This window comes from Caloenas nicobarica, chromosome 2 (genome assembly GCF_036013445.1).
Source record: "Caloenas nicobarica isolate bCalNic1 chromosome 2, bCalNic1.hap1, whole genome shotgun sequence".
NCBI lineage: Eukaryota > Metazoa > Chordata > Aves > Columbiformes > Columbidae > Caloenas > Caloenas nicobarica.
In genome coordinates this window covers 102,137,232-102,163,379 of record NC_088246.1, presented here as the reverse complement: position 1 = coordinate 102,163,379, position 26,148 = coordinate 102,137,232, and the positions used below count along the sequence as shown (strand labels likewise).

At 39.2% G+C, this 26,148-nt stretch overlaps 1 protein-coding gene across 4 annotated transcripts in view; it reads left to right on the top strand.

The window, feature by feature from the left end:
- CARMIL1 (capping protein regulator and myosin 1 linker 1) overlaps positions 1-26,148 on the top strand; it is a 197,683-nt gene that overhangs the window by 136,798 nt on the left and 34,737 nt on the right. For all 4 annotated transcript variants that reach the window (XM_065629473.1, XM_065629472.1, XM_065629470.1 and 1 more), the window contains 7 exons: positions 3,086-3,179; positions 5,443-5,541; positions 8,000-8,128; positions 8,381-8,512; positions 12,169-12,344; positions 14,806-14,893; positions 17,936-18,085. In XM_065629473.1, the coding sequence (XP_065485545.1) occupies positions 3,086-3,179; positions 5,443-5,541; positions 8,000-8,128; positions 8,381-8,512; positions 12,169-12,344; positions 14,806-14,893; positions 17,936-18,085 (868 nt within the window). The remainder of the gene's footprint in view (positions 1-3,085; positions 3,180-5,442; positions 5,542-7,999; positions 8,129-8,380; positions 8,513-12,168; positions 12,345-14,805; positions 14,894-17,935; positions 18,086-26,148) is intronic.

Below are 26,148 nucleotides of genomic sequence, written 5' to 3'. Positions count from 1 at the left end.
TGTCTCAAAGACATATTGAGAACATCCTGCACCATATGTTTCCTAAAAATACAAGAAACTGTCAATATTCTGTAGGAAAGAATTCTTGGTTGCTCAAAGTGGAATGAAATATACTGAAGATACTTGGAGTATGTGTGTTGTGCGTGTTGTTTTAATTTTGTAATTAAGAAAAATAGTCATATACTAAACTACAAAAAAAGAAGAAAGCTAAGCTTTTGTAGTATGATAAAGAGGCTGCGGAGAATTGGGAGGGAGTATAACAGAGTTCAGAACAGGCTGAAGTAATCTGAAGATGGGTTTTTTTCCCCTCCTCCCAGCTTTTCTTCATCTGTTTGTAGCTGTGTGAAAATGTTCTTCCTGCAAGGGAATTCCAGGAGCTTGGCTGTTGGCAGCGTTGCCCCAAGGGTGTCCCAGCAGCTGGTATGAGAGACTGAAAGGATCTTCTCTAGAGTCCGGGGCAGGTGTCAGGTCAGGAGAGCATTTCAGAACAGTGAGCGTCCTGATCAACCTGGCCATTAGACAGGGATTTGTATCTCTGTAATTGTCATGTGAAAATAAGCATGTGCTTCTGTGCTTTGCAGCCTAGAGCACATTCTGTCATAGAACTGTACAGTATTGCCCCATATTTGTTTCTAAAATATATTTTTTCTGTATGGCCTGACTGAAGAAATAGCTCAGGTTCTAAAATCTGCTGGGAAATGCTGGGATTTATTAGAGACGTGGGAATCGTTCCCTTAGCAGTGACATGAAATTCACATGCCCAAGCCTGCAAAGCAGATTCTCTTACTCCCATTTTTTTAAAAAAAACAGGCGGTAAAATCATCACTATGCAGCGCTGCGTGTATGTCATGAATAGAGCAGGAGTTACTACAAGGGAAATAATGTGATGAAATGTAGGACTGTTGTCACATGTACTGTGTGTAGAGGGAGGGACAGGCAGTTTTTGAGACATCCTTTCCAGTCCCTGAGCACCTCTCGGAAATTTAACATCCTTTGAATATAGGTATTTTGTTGAGAGTGTTAATGTGTTATGAAATTACTGGATTATCAAGTTGGTAGAGAAAAGTACTCTTACAAGAGACAAGTAGAGTGTTAATAACAAGAATGAAGGAATATTTTAGACTTCAAAGGAAACAGAGAAAAATGAAGTGTGAAGATAAAGGTTGCTCGGATGATGAAAGTTGAAAAGCAAGCTTTACATTCTTGATATTTTTTTGCCCTTAAGAGCTGGTTAATTCTTAGATGAAAATAAACTGGCATTCCAATACAATGCTGTCTGTCTGGAAGGAAACCAAGTACAGCGCCTTCCTTAGGGTAGTGGTCTTCCGAAGTTCTGGCTCTGTGACTGGGTGTCTGTGAAGTCTCCTTGCCTTTCATTTTTTCACCCCTTCCTCTGTGTGTGTGTGGGGGTGCACTAAGCTTTTGACTAAATTGAATTTAGCATGTAATTACTAGCATGGGAACCGGCAATTATGGAGTCCAATGAATGCGAGGTATTAAATGTCAAACAGCTGCAGAGAATCTTGTAAATCTACCTTTGTTTCTTTTTAACTAAATAAATACCCCCACCTGTCAGGTAGTACTCAGGCAATCAGGAAGTTCTGTAATTATTATGTCTTTGAGCTCGGTATCTTTGACATTTAAAAATTGTCCTCATGCTGTTGGACAACCAATTATTTGTTGTTTAGTATTACATGAGGACACATAAGAGAGTCTCTACAGTTTGCACAGTTCTTTTGAAGGAAGGACAAGACAACTAGAAAGAAAAGTTACATTTTCTGGCTGTGATGCAGCTGGACACCATGGAAGGACAGGCACCTTGCTGACTCCGCATGAGTAACTGCCTGCCACTGACAGCTATACATCGGCATGTTTATGTTGGGGAAGAAACATAGAAGTCTTTCGTTATCACTTAAGATAAAACGTTGGCCAGTATCAATGAGGAATCAGTATGTTTGGTAGTTCACAAGACCACGGTCCTTCAGAGAGTGGTGTTTCGTGTGGCTAAGGAACTGGTGGGAGAGGAGGTGAAAGAACCTTGGAGTTTCACAGTAGCTAAGGTGTCCGCTGTAGGAGTCAGTGCATTTAGTGAGGAATTGGTCCACTGAAGTCAAAGGAGTTGATTCAGTTGAAACTTTCAGCTTTAAGGTCTTCAAAAATGGATGGTTGCAACCATATTTGTGAAGTTCTGGATGGAATAGGAACGGACGGCTAGTGGGACATTTGCAGACAGCCAAAGGAGGAGGAAGAGATGTTTGCAAGAAATTAAGGCTAATTGAACATAGGCACAATAATTTCCTTTCCAGGTTTTAAGAACTTCCTGATATTTTTGCCTTACATATCTGAAGGTGTGTGGACATACCCCACTACGTGCAGCATTTTAGGTTTAACTGTGTCACGCTTGCCAAGTTATGTTCTCAGAGTTTAAATACAATTTTGACTCAAGACCAAAACCCTATCTTTATTCCTATATCTCAGCAGATGGACAAAGCTATGAAAATATTTTCCAAGCAAATAAGTAAAATACAGGTGACAATTCGTTTGCATAAAATAATGTGGAGATGCTGCGCTTGTTTTGTCAGCTTCTATTAAAAATTCAGCAAGTGTCTTCAAATTATTGTAAACAAAAGAAGCTATTAAATACTAAATTTTCAAAACTCAGTCTGTTAGTCACTATCTATATGTTACTGAATATTTCCATTTAGACTTAGATCTGATAGAATTGCAAGCAGGCACCGACAGTCCCTGTTCTGTTTTGATATAGGAGAAAGTCATCCAACACTGTACACAAAGGTATGGAGGACAAGTAGGCCTTTAATTGGCAGCCACTGGGCACTGGCCACTTAACTGCAGTTTGTACTTTTTAAAATCTCTGCCTCTATCTAGTGTCAAAGAAGAATTAGCAGCAAAAAGGAACATGCATGTTTCCAGTTAGTCCGCTTACAAATGTGAAAAATACATTCGTAGCATCTTCCACAGACAGGCTAGATGCATCGTATTTCTCCCTTCTAGTTTATTCATAAAGAGGTACAGTAATTATGTTAATTTTTGTTTTTAAAAAGCCTTTTTAAAAATTTTTCTTTAGGAATTATACTTTGAGATTCATGCCTATACCGATGAACGATGCTTCCCAAGCACTCAAAACAAACCCCGAGAAAACAGAAGAAGCGCTGCAAAAGGTATTGCATATACCGCCAATGTACAGAAATAAAATCACTAAATATAAAGCAATAATTTTAAGTGGCTGTGATTTCATGCTTGGCTGAATAAGAATTCTAGGCTAGATTCATTGATCGTTTGATTTGCATGGACATATGCGTGGTAGTCGAGTTCTGCAAGAGCATGTAAGGCTTTTTGTTCCAAAGAATGGTTAGAATGAAGAATGATGGAATACAATGGTTTAGTATCAAAAAGTCATGGCTAAATCACTGCACGCTGGACCTTGTCTTGCTGTATGCAGGACTACGGAAGGGAGAGTTAGAAACTGGCGTGTTTGCTACATATCTGCTTGTGTGTATTTCCGTATGCATAACATTATTAGGACACGCTTTTGGTTTTGGCATAAAAAGTGCAGTCAGCACTATAAAAGACAAAAGATGCTCTTTAATTTGGAGGAGAATAAAATCATTTAAAGCCTGTGGTTTATATTGTACATATAAAATTCACGCACCGTATTACCCTAAATAAACAACTGCACCAACATATTCTTTTGGATGAAGAGGTGTTGACAGTATCTGCAGCTGTTCCACTTGCATGAGTTACAAAACTCCCATCTGAGTTTTAATATAGTAAATCTTGTGTGCTCCATTTAAATGAGCCTCCTGCTCAATCAGAAAGCATACACATGTCTTTAATGAACAGTTTTCCTTCAGCCTGGCTAAGGTAATAAAAATCTTATAAATAGTTCTTGCAGATAACTGTGATTAAAAAGCAAGTGTCTATGATCCTTATTAGTAAAGAAGTTTTCAGTAAAGTGATTCTCACAGGGAAAAGTGCTGGTAGTTAGTGCCTTTTTCTTTGATGCATGAAAATGGTCTAAATTCGGCTTTAAAAAATCTGAATCACAGGGGATGGACATATTTCTTATATCTTGTTTAATAAAATTGTAAATAGGTTCATATCTGGAATGATAGGTGCATCTTTGAAAAAGATATCATGAAGCTTCTGGCCACAGGGATTTAAATTCTACATGTTAAGTAGTCATTATGTACAAAGAGCATTTTCTTTTATTCATTTCAAAGTTGCTGTGAAACCGTTTGGCCCCGGGTTTCTTTTAACATGTGTGGTTCAGGCTTTCTTTACACGACATGAGGAAGTTCTCTCCAAAAAGAGGTAGCAGTCTCTGGAAGGGTGCTGGGAACAGAGCTAACGCCACGGAGGCAGGAACGCCTGCCCGCACAGGCTGAGCTGTCGTTCCCAGCACAGGGACACCTGAACTGACTGACTGATGTCTCAGGAGGGTCCCCAAGCTTCAGCGCACCACAGCTTGGGTACAACGAGAGTGCTGCTGGCCCTGGTCCAGCACCAGATGGACATGGTAGCTAACCTCTCCAGCTCTGGCGTCTCTACAGCACACTTCACAGTGTGGGCAAACCGCATAAACCCCGTATTACTGTGGGGCACGGTCAGGCTCTTCCAGTTCTTGCCGCTGATGTACGTGAAGAGGTTACAGTCAGTCCCTGTTAGTCTCTGCGTCACAACCGACTGGTCACTCCTCCCGTCCTTTTCCCTTCTCTTCCTTTCAGACCAGATCCATCACCATGGATGGACCTTAAGCAACTTACTAGCAGAGTATTTTGGGCTGGACTGAATTTGACAGAGCCAGATTAGGGGAGTTACTCTATGTGCCATTAAGCTGGCTGATGGTATGTGTTCATTGCTGGTGACAGTTGTGATGTCTGGGACCAGCAGCTGTGGGTAGGAATTGCTTGTCTTGGAGCAGCTCTCAGGTACTACTTCACCTTAAGTAACCTTTACACTGAGGCTCCTGCTTCAGTCAGGCACTTCTAGGTATTTTATCTTCTCCCCAGACCATACTGCTTTTTAAATCCATCTCTTTGCGGCAGACCAAATGCATCTAAGAGAAATGAATCGACTGTCTTGTGTCATCGTAGTCTTTACAACACTTTATGAATAGACTCCCTTTAAATATTTTTCAGACCTGGGATCTACTCCTTTGTCAGCATAACTTACTAAATAGTTCCAAATAGAAGACTAATTCAGAAAGCACTGGCAAAAGCACTTTCACTAGTCAGTGAGTGAATGAATATTTGCCAATGTGATTATTAAGCATTGGGACATACAGAGTGGGATTGGCAGATAACAAACAAAATTATACTTAGGCAATCTTTCCTGTCCCTGTTTCTGATATGGCAGTGAAATTGAAAGCAAGTTACAGTTCAGAGAGTGAAATCGGTTTCCTAACCTGACTTTCTTTTTTAGATAGAAAACTACTTGCTTCGTAATCACGAGACCAGAAAATACCTACAGGAGCAAGCGTACCGGCTGCAGCAAGGCATTGTCACGAGTACCACTCAGCAGGTGGGAACCTTCCTCCTTACTGGTAGCTCTTGGTGTCTAAAATCTGCCTAGGGACAGAGTTGTCTCTCATTCTGTCAGAGTACCTTAAAGCAGGGTGTTCTTCGTGGGTGATACTTGGTGTCCCACGAAATAATAATTGTCGATGATAGTATTTTTGGAAGGAAAAAAAGCTTTTGGAAGAGGGAGGTCTTATGTATAGGAAGACCTGAGCTATTTCTGAGTGAAATACTGTGGAACTGGAACAGTTTAGTTCATTGATGCTGGGGACCCCGACTTTTCAGTAGACTCCCATCAGTGCGACAAGCATCATCGTGCAGTGATGCTGCTTCTGGTGTCTGAGTCAGTTCAGTCTCTCTGCCTAGCACCGAGCAACCCTGTGTACATACCCTTGGATACCACCTGAGCAAATAGCCTGAGAGAGAGAAAGTCATAATCAACCTTAAACCTTCAGAGCTGTGAGTGTCATGAGAAGGTTTACTGAAAGGGACAGAGCAAAGGAAGGTGGAAGTTTTCCGTGCTCTTTATAGTCTGGACAGCTGAAAAGGCTTTTCTGTCTAACACAGCCCAAAATATCACTTGAAGCTGGAAAGCTTGTCTGTTTTGTCAACAGACTACACCACTACCAGGTTTGCTAAATGCCATGGGTTTTTTGGGGTTTTGTTTTTGGTTTTTTTTTTCCTTTCTCTTGAGAGGACTACAAGCATTTTCTGTGGCAGCTCACCATTCTCTGTATTCTAGTGCATTTCTTGCCAGTACCACTCAGGACTGTTTTACAGCTCCAGCGTATGACTGAAACAAGGTGATGTAAGCAGAATAAAACTTGTCATGGCCTTTATTTTAAATTTACTTCCATGTTTGTTTGTGCCAGTTGTGTTCCTGTGCTAATGGGATACTCCAGCAAATGAGAGGAGTATCTGTTTTGCTCTTCAGCTGAGTCAGTGAAATTTCTCTCTGTTCTCTGCATATTTTTTTTTGGCGAATCTCAATACAAAGTGGCCTTTTTCTACCTGTGTTATTAAAATTTAATGGGACAGAGTTTTATTACTAGAACCTGAAATTATACTCTAACCTTTCAACAGAGAAAATGGTACATGGAGATGTACTGGCACTAAAAACTGCATTTTATTTTATTTCAGTAATTTATCTGTTCCAATGCCACCTGTTTTCCCAAGTTAATAATCTCCATATGAATTAAGTTTAGACCTTTTTATAGCTCAGTGGTTTTAGCTGTGCTTTTCTCTAACAACCACACACATAACAGCTTTCAGTAACTGCAATTTATTGTTATTTTGAAAGCAGAGTAAAATTACTCATTTCTATATTAAATTGTGTACAATAAGGATGGATTTTAAAGAGTTTTAAAAGAGAGCTGGAAAAGATTCTTCAGTTAATATGCTGGAATTGCATTATTATTCCCAGAGTGTCGTCTTTTTTTTTTTTTAGTCCAGATGTCCCAATGAGACTTTCCACTGTCTAATAATAATTAATTAGTTTTTTGTACTTCTACAAAAAAGCCACCCCAAACCCTTTGAAGAGGAGAAGTCATGTGGAGCAAAAAAGGAGCATGTTGTGAAATTATTTCAGTTCTCTTTGCTAAAGAGATGCTAGAACTCTGGAGTATATGATGACACTTGTACTCAGATGTTGATTCAAAATGTCAAATAGCCAGTTCTAATGAATGCTGTGTGAGCTGATAAAGACTTTTAACTATTCCGTCTCCCTGCCCTGTATATCTTAATCAAAACTGACCGTATGTCAGACATTCTTATCGGTTTGTCTTGTAATGATACAGATATACCACCTGCCCTGTATCTGCAGCATGTTGAATGAATTGTGTTGCAGATACAGATTAAGTTAAATTTATGCCACTGTCAAAGGTCTGATGGAAACTCCTGCTTTGATAGTTATAGTTTGCTTGCAAATAGGAATATTTACATTTTGAAGGAATAACCCAGAAGCCTGCGCAATTGCATTTGGCTTAGACAGGAGAAATCTCTGTTAGTGTTTGTTGAATGGATAGTGACAGAGCTTTATTTTTTCTGTCTGAACGTCTTAACAATTCAGGGACCTTTGGAGCTAAGTGTTAGATATATCGACAACATTTTCAGCATTAAACTTGCTCCAAAAAACAGAATAACACTTAAACTGGATAACTTGTTGTTCTTTGTAGTTATCCTGGAGGTAACTGGAGGGAAATATTCCAAAGCTTTTTGCCTTTTTTTTTTTTTTTTAAATGGTAAAGTGTGATTTATTTTTCCAATATTTAGGGGTGTCTTTATGAGATATAATGCTTTCCCTCAGTAGCATTGGTATACCTCCAAGCTCTGATCATGCATTTCCAGAGTGTTATATTGTCACTACAAATCTCATCATGGTACTGTTGATTTGCTACCTGGACTGAATTCAGTTTGACCAACATATAGATGTTTTATCTTTTCTGTTTCTTTTGTTCAAGTAGATGATTGACAGAATATGTGTAAAAGTGCAAGATCATCTCAACTCTTTAAGAAACTGTGGTGTGGATGCTGTACAGGAAGATGTGAAATCTGCAGAACGCCTTATGCGGGATGCTAAGAACTCCAAAACAGTAAGCCTTTCCCATCATATTGGTGATACTGAGAGCAACTCAGTGTGTGCTTGCAGCTTTTTTAGTTTTGGGGAGTTAAAATAACAGCGTGTAACAAAAAAGCGTGATCATCTCTAGGTAATATCTAAAGCAACAAAATAATTCTAATTTATGAAGACTTCAGTTTAGCAGAGAGATTTCCTTCTTTTTGCCCATGCTTGAAGACAGGCATTGCTAAGCCTTCTTTCTGAAGATATTCTTTCTGTTTTACAGCTCTTACCAAATCTGTATCACCTCGGTGGAGCTTCTTGGGCAGGAGCAAATGGTTCACTCTCCAATCCAATCCAAGAGACACTTGAATCCATGGCTGGAGAAGTCACAAGGGTCGTGGATGAGCAACTTAAGGTCTGTGGATAGATCTGTTACTATCTCCCACATGCAGAAATAACTAAATCTGATGTCTTCTGTTGCTAAATGCAAATACGCCACACTTCTTTTTTACCTCTCAAAATATTTGTACATAAGCTATCTTTTCATTATTGGTTTCTTATAACTTTGTGCCTTATTATCTGAATACTTGCCTATTTAGCATGAAAAAAATTGCTTTAGTGTTTGCAGTGGGCAGAAGGAGCGCATACTGTTTATTATCATCTTATTTTATCTTCTGGAAGGGGAAGACATCAATGCTTCTTGGGCCCTTAATAAAGGCATTTCTCAAGCACCCTAAAAAGTCTCATGTCCTGGAGAAAAGTCCTCACTAGTTAAGGTATCCCACTGGAGTGAAAGCTGCTGCTTTGCAGACTGCATTGCAGAATTTTTTTCCCAGTCACCACTTCTGAACCTCGTGCAGAATTTTAAGTGTTTGGTTTGGATAACTTGTATGTATTGAGAGTGCCCCAATAATTATTCCAGGCAGCTTTGCAGGAAATCTTTGCACAAGTTGCCTGTCAGACCTCAGTTCTTGAAATAAATAGCACTGATCTGTAAGTATTCTCACCTGTGTGTTCAGCCAGCTCTTGCTCAGAAAATTCTACCTTCAATTATGTTAGATATTATTGTATAATAAGCAAGGAAGAGTCATCCATACAGCATGTGAAAGGTATCAGTCCAAGGAGAAGTCAAGGTGGGGAAACTTAAGCAACTGGTGGGATCTGGTTGAAAGCTGATGAATTTAAGAACATGGTTCAGAGGCAAATCAGATCAGCTGAGATTTATGGCTAAGCTACCTTGCTTGTGTTTGCTGTATTTAAACTTGTCAAAGAAGGTGAAAGCGAAGATTGAACTTTCAGTTGAAACAACATGAAAATGCTTTAGTCAGTGTGACTATATTGAAGAACAATAATAATACCACATTACTAATTACTTTTTCCAAAATAAAGAAGTTAATGAGGAGAAAAATATTGCTGAATTTTCAGTATTTTCCTCCTCTTCCCCATTATATGAAATAAAGTGAAGACTCTATATCACTTTTTTAATTTCTGCAGACATTAAGGTGATTTATCCACAATATTCTTCCCCATGGAGCTTCTAGGCTGTTATTGGGATGGGAATAGTCAGGCCAGTTCTTTGTGCAGGGCTCATGCACTTAAACAAGTCCTGTGCATTTTGAGGAGTCTTACAGAAGGGAAAAATAAATGCCTTTTCAGCATTTAGAATGTTATTTATAGTTCCTGGCATGAGATTGAGTGAATGGGTCTTCCATTTACGCTTTTACACATTTAGAGCAAAATGCACTTTAGCTCAACCATTCCACCTTTTATATTTACTTTTGATATTTGTGACGTTAAAGTTTAAGTGCCTAACAAGAAACTATAACGTCACAATGCTCTTTTTATATTCTAACACTCATTTTTATCAATTATACTCTCAAGGCTGAAAGATTTTCCTTTAAGTTCTATGGTGGTGTACTTTGTGTGGAGGAAAAAATGTTGAACGTGAGTTAGGGTATTTTCCAGTTGTTTAGCTCAATTCAAAACATTATATGCAGTTTATTATTCATGAAGATAGATAAGGGAGCTCACATAAGTACAATTCTTTTTGTAATTGTTGCCAGAAAAACATTGTATGTGTTCTTTGTGGAGTTTTGGCTTTTTTTAGCTTCCATAGCAACCAGAGTCTGATTCTAGAAAGAAGTGTTTGGAAATTGGGTAAAGTCAATGAATGTTCTTCAGGCAAATAAGATTTTTTTATTTTATTTATTTATTTTTTTAAATATCATAGAAGGGAAGTGGGGAGAAGGAATAGTTAGAATAAGGACAAGCAACATCTTAGAGTGAGTTGAGTTGGCCAGAAGAGAAATTATCGCAAGGCCCTTGCATTTCTCTTCTGCTGGTGTCACTGTGGACACACACAAGCCAGAGATGCTTTATTTGGTCAGCAAAGGCCCAAGAGGCAAGAGAATATTGTTTTGTAAGGACAGGAGTGCTTGAGCTACCTCCTAAATTCAGTCTTAGTACACAGGGTTTGTTGACTCCATCACCTATTCCATTTTTTTTCTTTAGATATCATCATCATCATCCAGTCCTTTTACTCACTATCTTTCTCCTGAATATTAAGAGTCATTGATTGTGGGCAGGAGTTTGTTTCTGCACGCCTGCTGACTGGCACTTGTGGCCTTGTGAGTTAAATGTTTGCCCCTCCACAGTCAATATAGGTAACTGTGAGGTTCCATCACTGAGAGGTTTTGGAATGGAAGTAGGAGGTGGGGAAAGGTTTCTGTAGATCTAATAATGGTCATGTGAAATCAACAGTTGAAATCCACCACTGAGGAAATTACGTTAAGTTGTGCACTTAAAGAGATCCAAGCTCTATTTAACTTTTCTAGTCTTATCAGAAAATACTGCTTTGTGTTAATAAATAAATCTACTTTACTGTACACAGCGTACATATCAGCATGCAGATAAAACAGTATGAATTTAAAATTTAGTTTTCCAGATGACCAGCTGATTCTTTTATACCTTCTGTAGTCCCCACCTAACTTTTTTTTAATACAAACATTGAAAGCAATTAGAGGAAAGATGTTTCAGTGACGTGGGGCACTAGTAGTGTTTCTGTGTCTCATCCTGATCCCTATGTGTGTACATCAGAGCTTTCCTGCATTTTTTGTGACACAAGTTCATACACAGATGATTCTGTGAGGGTTTGTGAGCCCTCACCTGTGCCTGTAGTGAGGGCTTTTTAGCCTTCTAGTCTCGTCTGGGGTTTGGAAAAGAAACCAGTAAGTGGTGAAACAAGATTTAAACCAGAATTACCTTTTCTCACAGACACAGGTAGGAGATAAATCTAATGCAATTGAAAGGGATTTCATAACATAACTTCATAGCATTGAGGTATACATGAAAGATTTTTCTAAGAGAATGTGTAAGAGGGAAGAAGTTGACTTTACACCATGAGCAGGGGAAACCTTATTTTAGGATAAACAAAATTGAGGGAGTTGGGAGGTTACATGATCCTGTTTCCGGAGCATGTATGATTTTTTTACTCCTGATTCAGGGTTTTAATCAGTCATCAAAAAAGAATAAAAATAGTTTGTCCACTGCAAATCCTACTTGTGGCTACTTCTGAACATATTCCAGCCCTGTACTATATGCCAAGTTCTCATGAGTCTCTTTTCTTGATATACTGATGCCTCTTGCAGATTGGCAGGTCTGGAGCAGTGATGAAAATTGCTGATTCAGGGCTCAGTTAAGAGCGAAGGCAGCTGTAGCAGAGCATCCGCTGCTTTTGTAGCACACAGAAGCAGCAGTGGTGGCTGCACGTGGGAAGCTAATTTATTGTTCTGACAATTAAACACACAGAGACGTAAATGTTTCATATTTGAAAAGGCAAGTGCAGTTGTGGGTAATTTGCAAAACAACTACGTTGTTCCTTCTTAGCTTTACTTTTGTAAAATGCCTTTTATATTGTAACTGGTTTGGAAAATGGATTGGAAATTAGGAAGAAAAATTGTAAAAATTACAAATCTAAAAGTGTGATAGTGCTATGCACCAGAATAATGCTGTGATCTTCCAGGTGATGAAAATCTCAAAACCTGACATTAGCTTTTGCTTGCTGTGCTGCAGACACTCCTTGAGTCTATGGTGGATGCAGCAGAAAACCTTTGCCCGAATGTGATGAAGAAAGCTCACATCCGTGAAGACCTGATTGAGGCTAGCACTGAGAAGATTTCCATCCCACGCACTTTTGTGAAAAATGTCCTCTTGGAGCAATCTGGAATTGATATCCTCAATAAAATTAGGTACTTTGAAAGACTATTCTAACAAAATTGGGTATAGAATTTGGATTTTGGGTTGCGTGTATGTGTGTTTGTGTAATAGAAGATTTTTGGAATGTTTTTGTGACTCACAAGAGACCATATTAAGGCATTCAAAGAGAAGGAAATTGTCCTACAGATCTGGTGTACTTACGAGATTTAAATATTTGGAATCTCCAGGGATGTTCACTTGATCACTAATGCATGCATTTCTGTCTTACTTAGTAAGAGTTTTGGTTTATGGTACACAAATAACATTTTCGTGACTGATACTTTTTTTTTTTTAAAAAACCTAGTGATGTTCTCAGGTAACACTGAATTACTGTAATAGAAGGAAATTGTACTTATTTGCTTTGAGTGTTAACAGCGCTTTGTCTGTTGCCGGTCTTGTCCTGTAGCTGTAGCACTTGCTTTAAACCTTTTTGTTTGTGTGGGAGTTGTGCACAGCAGACAGATATGCTTAAAAAATGGAAACCTGGATATTCAAACTGCAAACCTGGAGCAGAAACAGTTACCCTAAACATCTCTTAGTTCGCTCTTAAAAAAAAAAAGAAAAAAAAAAAGGAAAAAAGAAAAGCTTTTACCTGACCTTTTACTGCATCATTTTTTTATATTAAACACAGAATATATTTATGCAGTATAATGTGGTTGACCCATACTTAAACCTTTGCAGTTGCCTTCATTTTGTTAAGGAATCTTCTCTGCTTGATGGAAAAGCGTGTCATTTTGCATTGCGATGCTAATATCTTTGCAAAAGAAAACACTAAGACTTAGAAGTTAGTTTTGCAGAGTGCAGCAAAATTGGCAGGAAAAGGTGTTAAAGACTTTAGTTATGCCTTCAGAGTGTGTAAAATGGTTCAGGGAGGAGTTTTCTTCACTTCAGTCCTATCAAACAAATCTTGACCCTGAGACAATAATAGTGCCCCTTCCACCTGGAAAAACTGCAACTGTCAGGGGGGTAAGGGTGCCACATTGTCACCGTTCCTGCCTTACAGTGTTTGAAATTAATATGTAGATAACTGAGGGAAATCCCTTCACTCTCTTTCTCTTCCCACCATGGCTTGGCCGCCATTCTGCCTTCCTGTGACTTGCATCACCTTTCCAAGGAGTTTCTTACCTTTTTCCACAGGTTTTCTGCAGCAGTAGTGCTAGCCTGGGATGGAAATAGCTTTGTTAATCCAATGCAACTCAGTCCAGACATAAAAACTCAGAGGAGGGCCACGAAATTGGTGAAGGGTTTGGAGGGGAAGCCGTATGAGGAGAGGCTGAAGTCACTTGGTCTGTTCAGCCTGGAGAAGAGGAGACTGAGGGGAGACCTCATGGGGCTGCAGCTTCCTCACCAGGGGAGGAGGAGGGGCAGGGCTGAGCTCTTCTCTCTGGTGACCAGTGACAGAACCCGAGGGAATGGCAGGAAGATGTGCCAGGGGAGGTTCAGGTTGGACATGAGGAAAAGGTTCTTCCCCCAGAGGGTGGTGGACACTGGAACAGGCTCCCCAGGGAGGTGTCACGGCCCCAAGCCTGACAGTGTTCAAGAAGAGACTGGACAAGGCCTCAGACACATGGTGTGACCTGTGGGGTTGTCACATGCAGGGACAGGAGTTGGACTCGATGATCCTTGTGGGTCCCTTCGACCTCAGGACGTTCTATGACTCTAAGTGTCAGTGAAGCAGTCGGCCTTGAAACCACAGAGGCAGGAGAGACGGAGCTTTGGGCTGCAGCTCAGGTGTACGTGCCTGTCAGCGGCAAATCAACTGCCCTCCTCAGCCTGAGCCTTCAGTACTGTGGCCAAAGACGGAGCCCCAGAGGAGCAATTCAAGGTACATATTTCCTTGGTAGGAAATTACCAGTGAAACTTCAATTCAGCGTACAGGGCGTGTTGATGTTCCATGCGTGTCTGTGTAATGGTACTGGCCGACATGAAGTTCCTGAGACAGAAAGTGGTTACCTAGAGCAAAAAAAGAAGGGAAGTTGTGATGGCAAAGTCTGGAGAAGCAACACTGTATCATTGTCCTTCAGCTGGCAGACAAACACAAAAAGGAGCTGAGGAAATTAGTGGATTGTAGTTGAGTATAGTACTGTTAAACAGGCAGCACTGTCCTAATCCCGTGCATCTGAGATTCGTGTTTCTCTTTCCTCAGTGGCGAAGTATTCCGTACTGAGTTTCACATGTGGTTTTTATTCAGCTCTCTTACCCAGATGTTTTCATTTCAGCTCTTAGAAAAATGTTAGAAGCAGGTTAAATATGGTACAGAGGCTCTTGTGTTTACTGTGTGATTCATGAGTTTATTTCTGAAACCTGCAGTCATGTATCCTGACACCCTCTAATGTTTTACTTCAAATAAGATGACAGCACCGTGGATAATCATCACACTGTTGAACATGTAATAAAGACAAAATTCTCCTGCGTGAATTCAAAATTTCTGTCTTGTTTTTAATCCTCACACAGTGAAGTAAAGCTGACAGTGGCTTCTTTCCTGTCTGACCGAGTCGTAGATGAAATCCTGGATGCACTTTCCCATTGCCATCACAAACTGGTGAGTATTTGCATGGTTGGTATCTGAATATGCTGGGTACCTTAACAATGCCATTTACATTCATAACTTGTTCAGTTTCTTCTTAGTACAGCTCTGTTTTGAAATTGGTCTTATTTTCTTTGGCATCACTGACATAATTTGAAATATAGTCACGGGATTCTTGCCTCTTTGCTCTAAGGAGCATACAACCTTGGAAGAGGCTGCATTATATATTTGTCCTATTATTATATTTGCACTATTGTCGGATGTAAAACTAAAAATACCATCAGGATGTGACATTGAGTCATTAGTTAAGAACAGTGCCAGTACTGGTCCTGGTGAGAAGATAAGCGTTGGTTGCTCATTAAATGAGAGGTAAAATTTCATTCTGTTGAGGAGGGACTGCTGAGACCCTGTTCCCTGAACAAGTACATCTTGAGGCTACCTCAGAAATGTAGATATCAAATTTGAAGGGAAAGTATTAGAAACATAGGAAAGGAAACACTGTTATCTGAAGGTGCTGAGCTGTTTGGAGGCACAGTTATTTATTACAATGGTACTTGCTTCATCGAGACTAGAGGAAATAAACAACTGTTTATCCACAGAAAAACATTTTTAATTGTCATACAGTGGGACTCTGTAAGGATAATCCAGTACTGTTTGGTTTTTTGGGGTTTTTTTGGTTTTTTTAAAGAAGCCAGTGGGTGTTCATTTCCTGACTGAAATTGCTCTTCATTTCTAATTGAAATTACTCCGGCTTCAGCCTGCAGTCGTGAGTTTTTTCAGCTGCTTTTCCCCACAAGATAAGGGAAACATATATATTTCTCTTTATTTTTTTTCTCTGTGAAAGTCCTCATTCATAGAAAACAAATCGCTCTTTTTTCCTTTATTTCCCCTCTCTCTTTTTTTTTTTTTTTAATAAGTAAATTAGAAGACTGGGTCATTCCAGGGTGTGTCTTCATGATACAGAGCAGCATTGTGTAAAGGTACAACCTCTGCTCTCAGGAGCTGTGCAGCAGCATCAGCCTGCGTGAGTGGCCACATGAATTACCTCCAGTTGGTCCTGGAGCAGGTTCAGCTGGCATCAGCAGTGGGCTGTCTCTGTTCAGTGGTATTGCACAACTTGGACATACCCTGACTCTTGCACAGTAAATCATTTTCTCCAGCCTTTGAGTCACTTCAATAATAATCCTCTGCACTTTCTCCAGCTGTTTTAAGAGCTTCTTTTAAAATTATGGTCCCCAGAACTAGACAGACTATTCCAAAGTCTTAACCAACACTCTATATAGGAGTGATAGTGAGGTTTTTTCCTGATATTCTTTACTCATTGTATTTACCTGGCCAAGGAGGTAATAATTCCTTCTTTTTGTCAGAGTTTCAAGGGTAGCTCATTTTCAGGACTGGTAGATCTCCCTCCCATTAGTGGCTTTTGGACACTTGACTCTTGCTGCTTTTCAGGATTGTGTCCACAGCTAATTGTCAGTGCTCCTAGTTCCTAAGGAATGGTTGTCTGTACATTTGATTTGAGTTGATTTACTTTGTGATCCATTTTGGCCTGTGTTAGTAACGTGTCCCTTTCACCATTTAACTCTCCTACATTTCTATTAGCTGCAGATTATTACAGGTAGTATAGCATTGACGAGAACACTGAAGAGCACAGATCTTGAAAATTCTGATAGAGGAGCTCCTGTCTAATTTGTCAGTGTTAATCATCGACCAACAGTTGCAATCTGGCAGCTGGCAGCTAGTTCTTAATACACCAAAGATTAAATGCACTGATACAGTTCTGGGCCAGCTCCTTAAATTGGAGTGTCACATACTACTAATTCAGCCACATACAAATGTCTACAGATGTTGCATTGACAGAGTAACATTTGAGGCAAATTTGAAAAATAAACCTTATACAACAAGTATTTGCTAATGTGATTATGATTAGCATTAATGATTATTCTAGCCATTTTAGTGTGATTAAAAATAAATCCATAGCAGCTCTCCAGTTGTTTGTCGTGAGCAGACACTAGACTAAGTGAGCTATAATTGACTCAGGTCACCTGTTTACCTTTTTTGAATGTTAACAAAACTACAATCCACTGGTTGTCGGGAGTCATGATGCTGTTTTGCAGTGGACTACAGCTCTCCCTAGCTGCCTCTTTGAAAGCTTCTGTGACTAACTGATTTGGGCCAGCTGATCTTCAAATACTTGCTTTTAACAGATGTTATTTAATATTCTCTTTAGTTACAAGCAGAACTGGAAAATATTTCATCATCTTCCTGACAACAGGAACCCACTCCATTCCAAGCACAATCCAGGGTGGTTTATATAACATTCTCTGTATTCTTAGTAACAGTTTTTGCTATGCAAGTCTAAACAAGGATTTTATTGTTGGTAGAGTTTTTCCTCTCTGATGCTTAAATAAAAATATCTTATCACGTAGATCTATCAGTGATTAAGTTTTTTGTTTCTATGGTAACCCCTACCTATTTCTTCAGTGAAACAGAACTGATGTTTTTCGCAAAGCTGGTGTGTTTTTTGAATAGCAGTGGATAACATTTTGGCCGTCAAATAATTATCAAAATTATATTAGCCAAAATTATATATGTCTTTGTGTAATTTAACAAAACAAAATTAAAAAAGGTCTAAGACAAAGCTTCTCTTCCACCCCTTTATTTTCTTTATTAGCAGTATAATTATGCTGAGGAAGCCCCATAATACTATTACAAGTCAAAAGTAGGATGGCTTTTTATCTGACCCTTTTCCTTTTCTTTTTTTGTGTTAGACTTTCTCCCTTCCTTTTTAGAATGTGTGACAGAAGGAGTTTTCCATCAAAAAAAAAAAAAAAGAAAAAGAAAAAAAGAGGAGAGGGGGAAAATATTAAAAAAAAAATTAAAAAAACCAACAACAACAAACCTGTGTGAAAATTTACACACACAACTGAGCTTTACTTTTGTAATTGGTCTTCTAAGATCTGTGATCGCTTAAGTTTTGTAAGCTTTCTGTTTTGGTTTGGTTTGCCTTTTTTAACAGTTTGATTTATGTGTTCGTGTCTTTATCCTTGCCTCCAGGCTGACCATTTGACTAGACGTGGCAAACCACTTCCACAGCAGGAATCACTGGAAATTGAGTTAGCTGAAGAAAAGCCAACTAAACGCTCTATCATCACAGTTGAGGAGTTGACAGAGATAGAACGTTTGGAGGACCTGGACACTTGTATGGTAAGACACATTCCTCAGCCTGCAAATAACTGGAAGAAAAATGTTTTTTAAAATGCCCTTTGGCAATTTCCTGGTATCAGGAAACTGAAGTTAGGAGTTGGCTTTTAGAAAAAATAAATATTAGCTTGTGAACATTTTGTCTGAGTTGCATATTGCTGTTCAGCTTCCTGGATAGACTTGGTGTAGAATCAGATGAGTACAGCTCAAGAGAAGGAGCAGCAGGGTTGCTCCTTTCTGCAGCAGCTATCTATTGGTCTCCATAAAACAAAAGCACACCTTCACTGGAAATACCAGCTTAAAATAGTTCCCTTTCAAATCCTCTTCACCAAGATTTGATTTGATGCAGTATTGGTCCTAACACCACAAATCTCTGCAAGGTGTGGGGCGTTGACTGCATCATCTGGGTCATCACTGGTACTGTCAAGTTCCAGACACATTCTGTAGCCAAAATTCAGTAATCATTTGGAGCCCTAAATCCTATGGGAGAGAGAGATTCCTGTAAAATATCTAGCATCTGAACCCTGTACCTGTAAGTTACCTTTTGCATTCTGGCTTTGTATATAGAAAAATAAGGTAAGCGTTCATTTTGATCCCCTCCTTCCCCCTTTAAATTTATTCTTGCAGCATGTTATAAATAATAATACTGGAATTTTTTTAAAAATAGCTCCTGCCTTTATCTCGTATCATCATGGTTATGTGAAAGGATCATATAACTGTGCTGTTGTCTTTCGCTTTGGTCATATTAAAAGAATGGAAATGTGATGATGCTTACACTCTTTAAAAGGTACATTAGATACTAATGGTACTTGTCTTCAGAAGTGGTTATACTTCTCTTCATTTTCTTCATTCACCCTCGTCTTTCACAGAAATTCAAATACCTTCGTGACCCAGATTCTCATCAATATATAATTTCTGAAGAGAATGAAGCATCAAATAAACACGAGACAGTAATCTTGGTGCTAAAGAACCCATTTATTAAAAACTATAATCCATTTTTAAGAGCTGCTTTTTGCATCCTGGATGCAAGTGATATCAGTTGCTGTTGTAAAAAAATACAGCCCAGAGAGGCTAATACAGGAGTTTTTACTGAGTTAGTGTTCTGAGTTTTTACTACTAAAAGCATCTTAGTTAGTAACTGCAAAGATAGCGATTTCCAGGTGACGTATTTTAGCTATGGGAAAATCATACAGATTTCAGATATTGTCTTGGAAAAATTAACCTGATTTGTGGCAGTTTTTAAGTGTCGTACAGATGTTTGCATGGGAATGAGGAATGTTCTGAAGGGGTAGCAGTGAATGCTTTGTGAAGTAATCAGTACAGGAAACAGATATGCTGAAATGTTTTACTAGAAAGAGAAGCATATGGTTTTATGAACTATAATTATGAACCCAATTTCCTTTGATTTATTTTTAATCTTAAATGTGAAATAGCTACTTAGATCCCACTTCCAAAATGGCATTAATCCAGAACACTGCCTTGTTTGGCCATTGGAAATCCCTAAGCATTACAAAGTGTAATGCTAAAAGAGATCTTAGCTGTGTGAGTAGATGGTGCACCTGGCTGTGTATTCTGCAAACCACAGATCTGAGACTTTGAATTGCAGCTTGATTTTGGGCATATTTGGGAGCCTGGTCACCTATTTTTCAAAAGACTATGGAATATTAGATGAGGCTAATCACGTAATTGAGATGCCAGGAAAAACTCTCATGTTCTAAGCCATTTCTCTTCCATAAATGTCTATCAGTTTTCTCCAACTATTTGTCAAGGTATCTGGGGAAGGAGAGATTCTGGGCTTTTATGAGAGAAACTGATCTTGGACCATCGTCCTGGGGGAGCTCATTTTTTTTTCTCCATTTGAAAAACTGGATTCACTTTTCAAACCCATCATCTTCAGCAAGACTCTTGTTTTCATTCTTGTTTTCTTCAACAAGCCTGTTGAGAATCATTATTCTGGCCGAGGCAATGTATACAACAGTATGTTGTTATGCATCAGCCTCCTTTGGAGCTGTATTTGAACAACTTGGGGGAAAAACTGGATCTAGATTCAGTTTTGACTTTATGGTTGCAGGTAGATTGTATCTCACCAAATCTAGGGGAATGACTATGATTGAGGTAGATTATTTGGAATAACATACTTATGATCTATTTGTTTGTATACATGGTTTGAAATGGGAAGATGTGAAGGTTTGTTTATAAAATTCAGACAGGCAGAACAGGGGTCTGGAATGCCCAGTGCTGATGACAGAGCGAACAAGCAGGCACTGGAGAGTTTCACTGCCTGCCCACCAGGGGGATGCAGAGTGACTGGGGCGGAAGGAGTTCCCCTGCCAGAGTAGAGGGTTGCCATCCGTCCACTTTGAGGTTTGATGTGTATAAACAACACAGACAAGACAGAACGAAATGTCACAAACAGGCCCTTGAAATGCCCCACTGGGGAAAAAAAAAAAAAAAAAACAACAACAAAAACAAACTACCGAAAAAACTAAACCAAAACAAACCAGAAACAAAAAACCCCCACAAACAAAAAACCCAAACAAACAAACAAATATAAAAACAAACAAACAAACAAAAAACCCCACAACTTTTAAATGTTATTTCTAGTATTTTTCCATTATGGGAATTAGGTCTTATTAAATACCAAACGGTGCAGTTAAAGCTTATTAGCTTCAACTTAGGTTCTGATTCTTATCCGTCTTTAATGATGGCCAGAGAGCCCATAATATGAAATATTTGTCAGTCATACCAGAATTTGCTAGTCTGTTAAATGACTTCTGAAAAACTCTGGGAGTGATTGAGTGGTCCAGCATAGGATGTGATAGCTGCAACATTACAGACCTGGGAGCTTCTGATCTCCCTGAGCTGCAGTACAGTAAGTTGATGTTCCCTTTTCTACAGCTGTCTTAGTTGTCTATGTTTAATTAGAGCTATGTTGATGGTAATAAGTCATTAGATAAAAGTTGTGTGCAAGTAAGATGGAAGTAAAAATCTTTATGCAGAAAATTACTTACTGTTCTCACATTAAAGGAAAAACCATGGCCTGCTTTTCAGAGCTTAAACTCAATCATGAATTAACTTCATAAAATAGTACAGTTTCTCTAAATTTTTCTGTGCATATATGATAAGAGTGACACATTTTAAACTAATGTATGCATTTAAAAACTAACTTTAAATAAAGCACGTTTTTTTACTGGGATTGAATATCATGTACCTTGTTATGTGTAATCGCGTAGGTAGATACTAACTGATTTGATTTTGCGTAGTGCTTCTGGTTGTACTTTATCTTTATTCCTTCATAAGCCATTAGTTCTCTGCAGAAGTAAGAGAGATTAAATGGTGCTCAATTCCCCACCAAAAGGCAATGGAGCATCTTTGTTAGATTGTGTTTAACAGTTACATTCTAGAGCTTTTTTGTTTGTTTGTTTTAAGCTATTTGAATGTTAGTTTGGCTTCTAGATTACTAAAAGGAGATCACCAGAGTTGAGCCACTATTTGAAGAAAAATTTTGAAAGGAATACATTTTTACTAGAAATCTGGGTACTCATAATCTCTAAAATATCCATTTCAGCAATATAATTTTATTGCTATAGTTAGCAACAAGCATACGGGAGGATAAGTATTGTTTTTAGAGCAAAGCAGAGGTTATTTGTGTTGTGAAGAGGTATGGTAGGAAATAGTTTGAAACATATAAAGGAATTGTAGGTTGTAATGCACAAGTCTGCTTATAAATCTTCCTTAAAGCATTTCAGTGTAAGATTGAAATGCTTGGACGGTAAATTATGTGTTTACAAAAATGCTTGTAGCTAATAGAAAAGAACTGCCTGTGATGAATATTGAATCTTAGCCATTTCTTATCTGTTTCTAATTTTAACCATAGAGAAGGTTCTACGACTTTAATGGAGGAAAGTTTAAAAAAATTAATCCCATGAGCTATATATTAATGTTTTAGTTTTTATTGAACAATAGATTTCACCTGTACAGTAGAGAAGAAAATTTGCAGTAGTAGCAGAACACTTTTAGATCAGCGGTGTATGTTTTTTCCTGGGAATGTACTAACTGGCCTTTGTCAAAGATTTAGCAGATTAGTCCAGTATCCAGGTGAAGACTTATAAACACGAGAGTTCTAAACGATAAGGAGTGAATTGACCTCAGTGTTTTCAAAGAAAAGGGAGAAACTGCATTCACCACACCAGAATTAAATTTTAAAAAGAAAACAAAAACCAAAACCAAAACAACAACAACAAAAAAAACCAACAACAACTCCCAAGGCACCATCTGAAAGGTTTTCTCTCCCCACCCATTCATCCGAGACAAATTAGAATTAAAACAAGAGAAACTTCTTCAGTGGCTTTCAGCAGAGGAAGAAGATCATGATACAGACTCGTATGTGCAAATGTGCTGATACTGTAGGAAGAAAAATGAGAGATCCTCTGGTATGCCCTGACATACTACCACATCCCCTTCTTGTTGCTCTCTTTTTACCTGCAGCAGAACTGCCTTGGGCATAGATAGTCAGCTTTTTGGCTGAAGGACTGCCATAACACCCTGGTTCCTGTTGGACTCCTTATGTTCTCCTGTGCTACAAATAAAGCTCTATGACATGCTTAAGCCAGCAAAAATCATTGTTCTTGCTGAAAAAGAGCATTTCCACATTCCCCTGTACGCCGCTCTGTCTTTCCTGCCCAGACCCTCACACTTGTATGGGTGTTTGCACAGCCTCACTGCAAACTGGGTGTGGGAATTGATTCAGCTGAAAATGAAGCTTTTTACGGAGGATTTCTTTCCCAGGATAGTTCATCGACTGACTAGTTCACAAAGCAAATCCTGAGCGGCAGGAACAAGCAGGCAGGGGTGAGGGCAAAGGCAGCAGCCTGGATGAATGCCGGATTAAATGGATTGTGACACTTGAGTTTCTCTCTTGTGTGCATTAGCAGAAATGGGCCTTTGATGTGTAGTAAATACAGCGCTCTGCAGGAAGCTAGGAACTGGCATTGTGGTATGCGAGAGTATTCTTGGCTTCTGAAAAGGCTTCATCACAGGCATGTGAGCAAATCTACTTCAGTGGGAGGCCAGTAATATTTCTGACTCACCCTAAATTAGGAGAGTTTATGAAAACATCACCAGGAGGGGCACAGCAGGGTGCCAGCATTGCTACCCATCCAGTGCCCGGGCTGAGAAAGTGAGAGACAGAGGGAGCCGGTGTGATAATTTTGCAGAATTCATAAATACCTTGTTTATTTGCAAGTTGTGTGTTTATATGTTAGCCTCACCATTACTATTAGGATTGCATGAATTGTGAATATTTGTTACCTGTCTTTTCCTGGGTTCCTTTATATGTAGTTCTGCAGTATCCTCACTGCCCTTAGAGGTCCTTATCTGTGTCTATTCAACACCTGTTTCATGTGTAGACTGCAGACAGCATGTTTTTGTTAAACCAGCTGAGATTTCTTAGAGTTCAAAGCAGTCTCTCATAATCTAGGGTACATTATTGGCACAATATGAAGTAAATGAAGAATGTGATAAACTACTTCTAGTAACAGCACTACGTGCTTGATTAAAAAAAAATAGTGTAAAATTGGAGACAGATTTCTGCTTAAGTTGAAGCAAGAATTGTGAAGTGCATCTGCTGATTATTCTGTGTTCATTGTGGTACTTCTGTATCAGGAGCTTGTCTTCCCACAGTACTGATGCTTTGTTTTGTCTTAGCAGACCCAGATTTGTATTGAGGGTGGAAGGGAGGGTGCGTAGTTACATCCTTTGTGGCAGTAGTTGTCTTAGTGATACTGAGTTTCCATCATTTTATTTCACGTGTCGTCAAAAAGCCACATTGAAGGGAGAGAGAGTTCAGTAACAAAGCACTCACTGAAACGCTGGTCTGGAGAGTTTAACCTCCCTGCAGCACTTCTAAGCGGAACTGTAGCCTGCTGGTGGACACCCATCCAGCTCAACTGACGTGGTGACAGAGGTGACTGTCCCTACCTGGGTTTGCTTGCCCTGCCACGCAACACTCGCCCATGCAGCCAGCGGCAGGGATCGCCCGAGCGCTCACTTACCTACTTCAGGTAAAATTCACAGGTTATGAGGACAAAGCCCCTTTGCATGGGCTGGATCAAGGAACAATTGCATAGTCCCATTTCCCAGCAGAGCTGTGGGGTCAATCCATGTTCAAAATAAATAGATCCAGAATTCATCTTTCCGCAGCCTGTTTAACAGAAGCTGCTCGTCGTTTCCAGTGGCAGATTAGCAAGAGCTCCTTTGGAAAAGTTCTTACCAAAATGTAGACTCTGTAACCTTTGGCAGAGGGACAACAGCAAACAGCATAAGAATAACCTCTAATGGTGCTGTTTCTGTAGAGCACATCTGTCTGCAGCCATAATGCTTCTTGATTCAATTAATATCTGTAATATCTGGCAAGCTGACCTTCCCAGGTAGTTGAGGAGTTTTGTGTATAGGTTGCATGGTCCCTTCTACTGCTCTTTGATTATTTCAGCGTCTCAACTAAGTTGGCCAAAGTTACTCATCTGTGTTGTATGGGGGAGTCTTGTTTACTCTGAAATTTGGAGAGCCTACTAAAAATAGCACATGCACAGATCTGTCTTACTGAGAGTGGTTCATGGTTCTCATTTCACCATAAGAGCAAGAAGCTTGCGATTTTTTTTTCCTCTGAAAAATTCACACCTCATGTTTCAGGGATAAGGAAGAGTCACTTACAGGACGAGAATAGGGAAAGCCTGTGTTAGGGCAGGCAGTTACTAAGTACTATCAGATTTTGCTATATTTTGTCAAGGAAAAGGAGTTTAGGATGAGCTGGATTCCTGGAATCAGAACTTTTAAATAAATAAATTAAATCCAGAGTACCTAGTGCCAAAAGGCTAGAAAGACAGCTTCCAAGTCATCAGGTCTCATCCCTGCTATCACAAACAGCTGCAGCGCACAGTGTTATTCATAAATTTATTAGGGTTCCTCTCAAAACGTCTTTCTCTGACTAGGGTGGAACTTAGAGGTAAATAGATTCTTCTGCTGTTATTCAGGTCAGCTAAATCCTCATTGTGAAATTGTAAAGATCAAATTACTGTGGATTTTTGAAGTCAGTAGTGACAGGATTGGAATACTGATCTCAATCCAAAAGCGCCTAAACTGGTGCAAAAAACCTTCAGGTAAGTAGATGTTAAAGGAAACCAAAAGGAATGAGTGGGATAGAAAGACAAAGCAATTTAAAAGTCAAAGTAGTTTCAATCAAAGCTCATCAGAACGTCTTTATTTTGTACATTTTAGCTGTGGGTCATTTCCAATAGCATGGTATTTAGGTAGTTCAGGGCAAGTTTGTACCTATATGCTCTGAGCAATTGCAGAATCTGGCGCCTCGTTGCCAGCCAGCAATTAGTTCCTTGCTTGCGGGTGAACAGTTCTGCTTTGTAGGGCAGGCATCTCCCTCCTATTTCATGCTCTTTCTGTCCCTCTTGGGCTCATGTGCTGTCCCGTGACGGTCTGACCAAGCAGCATTATTAAAAGTCACACTTAGGTGCTAGCTCTCCATAGGCGAGCGTTTGAGTTTTGCCATCCTCTCTTGGGTAATTATGATTGACCCTGTTTATCCATTTGTTTTAGAGAAGAAACTCTAGTTTCAAAACCAAATGTCTGCCACTTCAAGTATTTCTATTTTCTATAGAGGATCTTACAATATTTGCTAGTTGCCTATTAAAATATCTCCTGTTTTTAATAGGGAGATATCTCGATATACTAGTTCCTGACAGGACTTAAAATGAAGGAGGTTTTGGGGTTTGGTTTTTGGTTTTGTTTTTTAATGTTTAAGTTCACAAAGCATATCTCTAAGTGGCTGAGAGGTATGAAGATTTAGTGTGCATGCTAGAGAGATGTCTGAGACAGACTTCGGTGAGAAAAGAGCGGCAGCTCAAGTATGCCTGGGTTTTCAAGGGTAGAACTTCCCATCAAATTCTGAGCAGGAAGGCTACTGGTCCACTTCCCCGTACAGGGTAAAGTGTATCTGATTCACTGTGATGAGTCTCCCTGTAGCATTTACCCTTTGAAATGTCACAGAATCACAG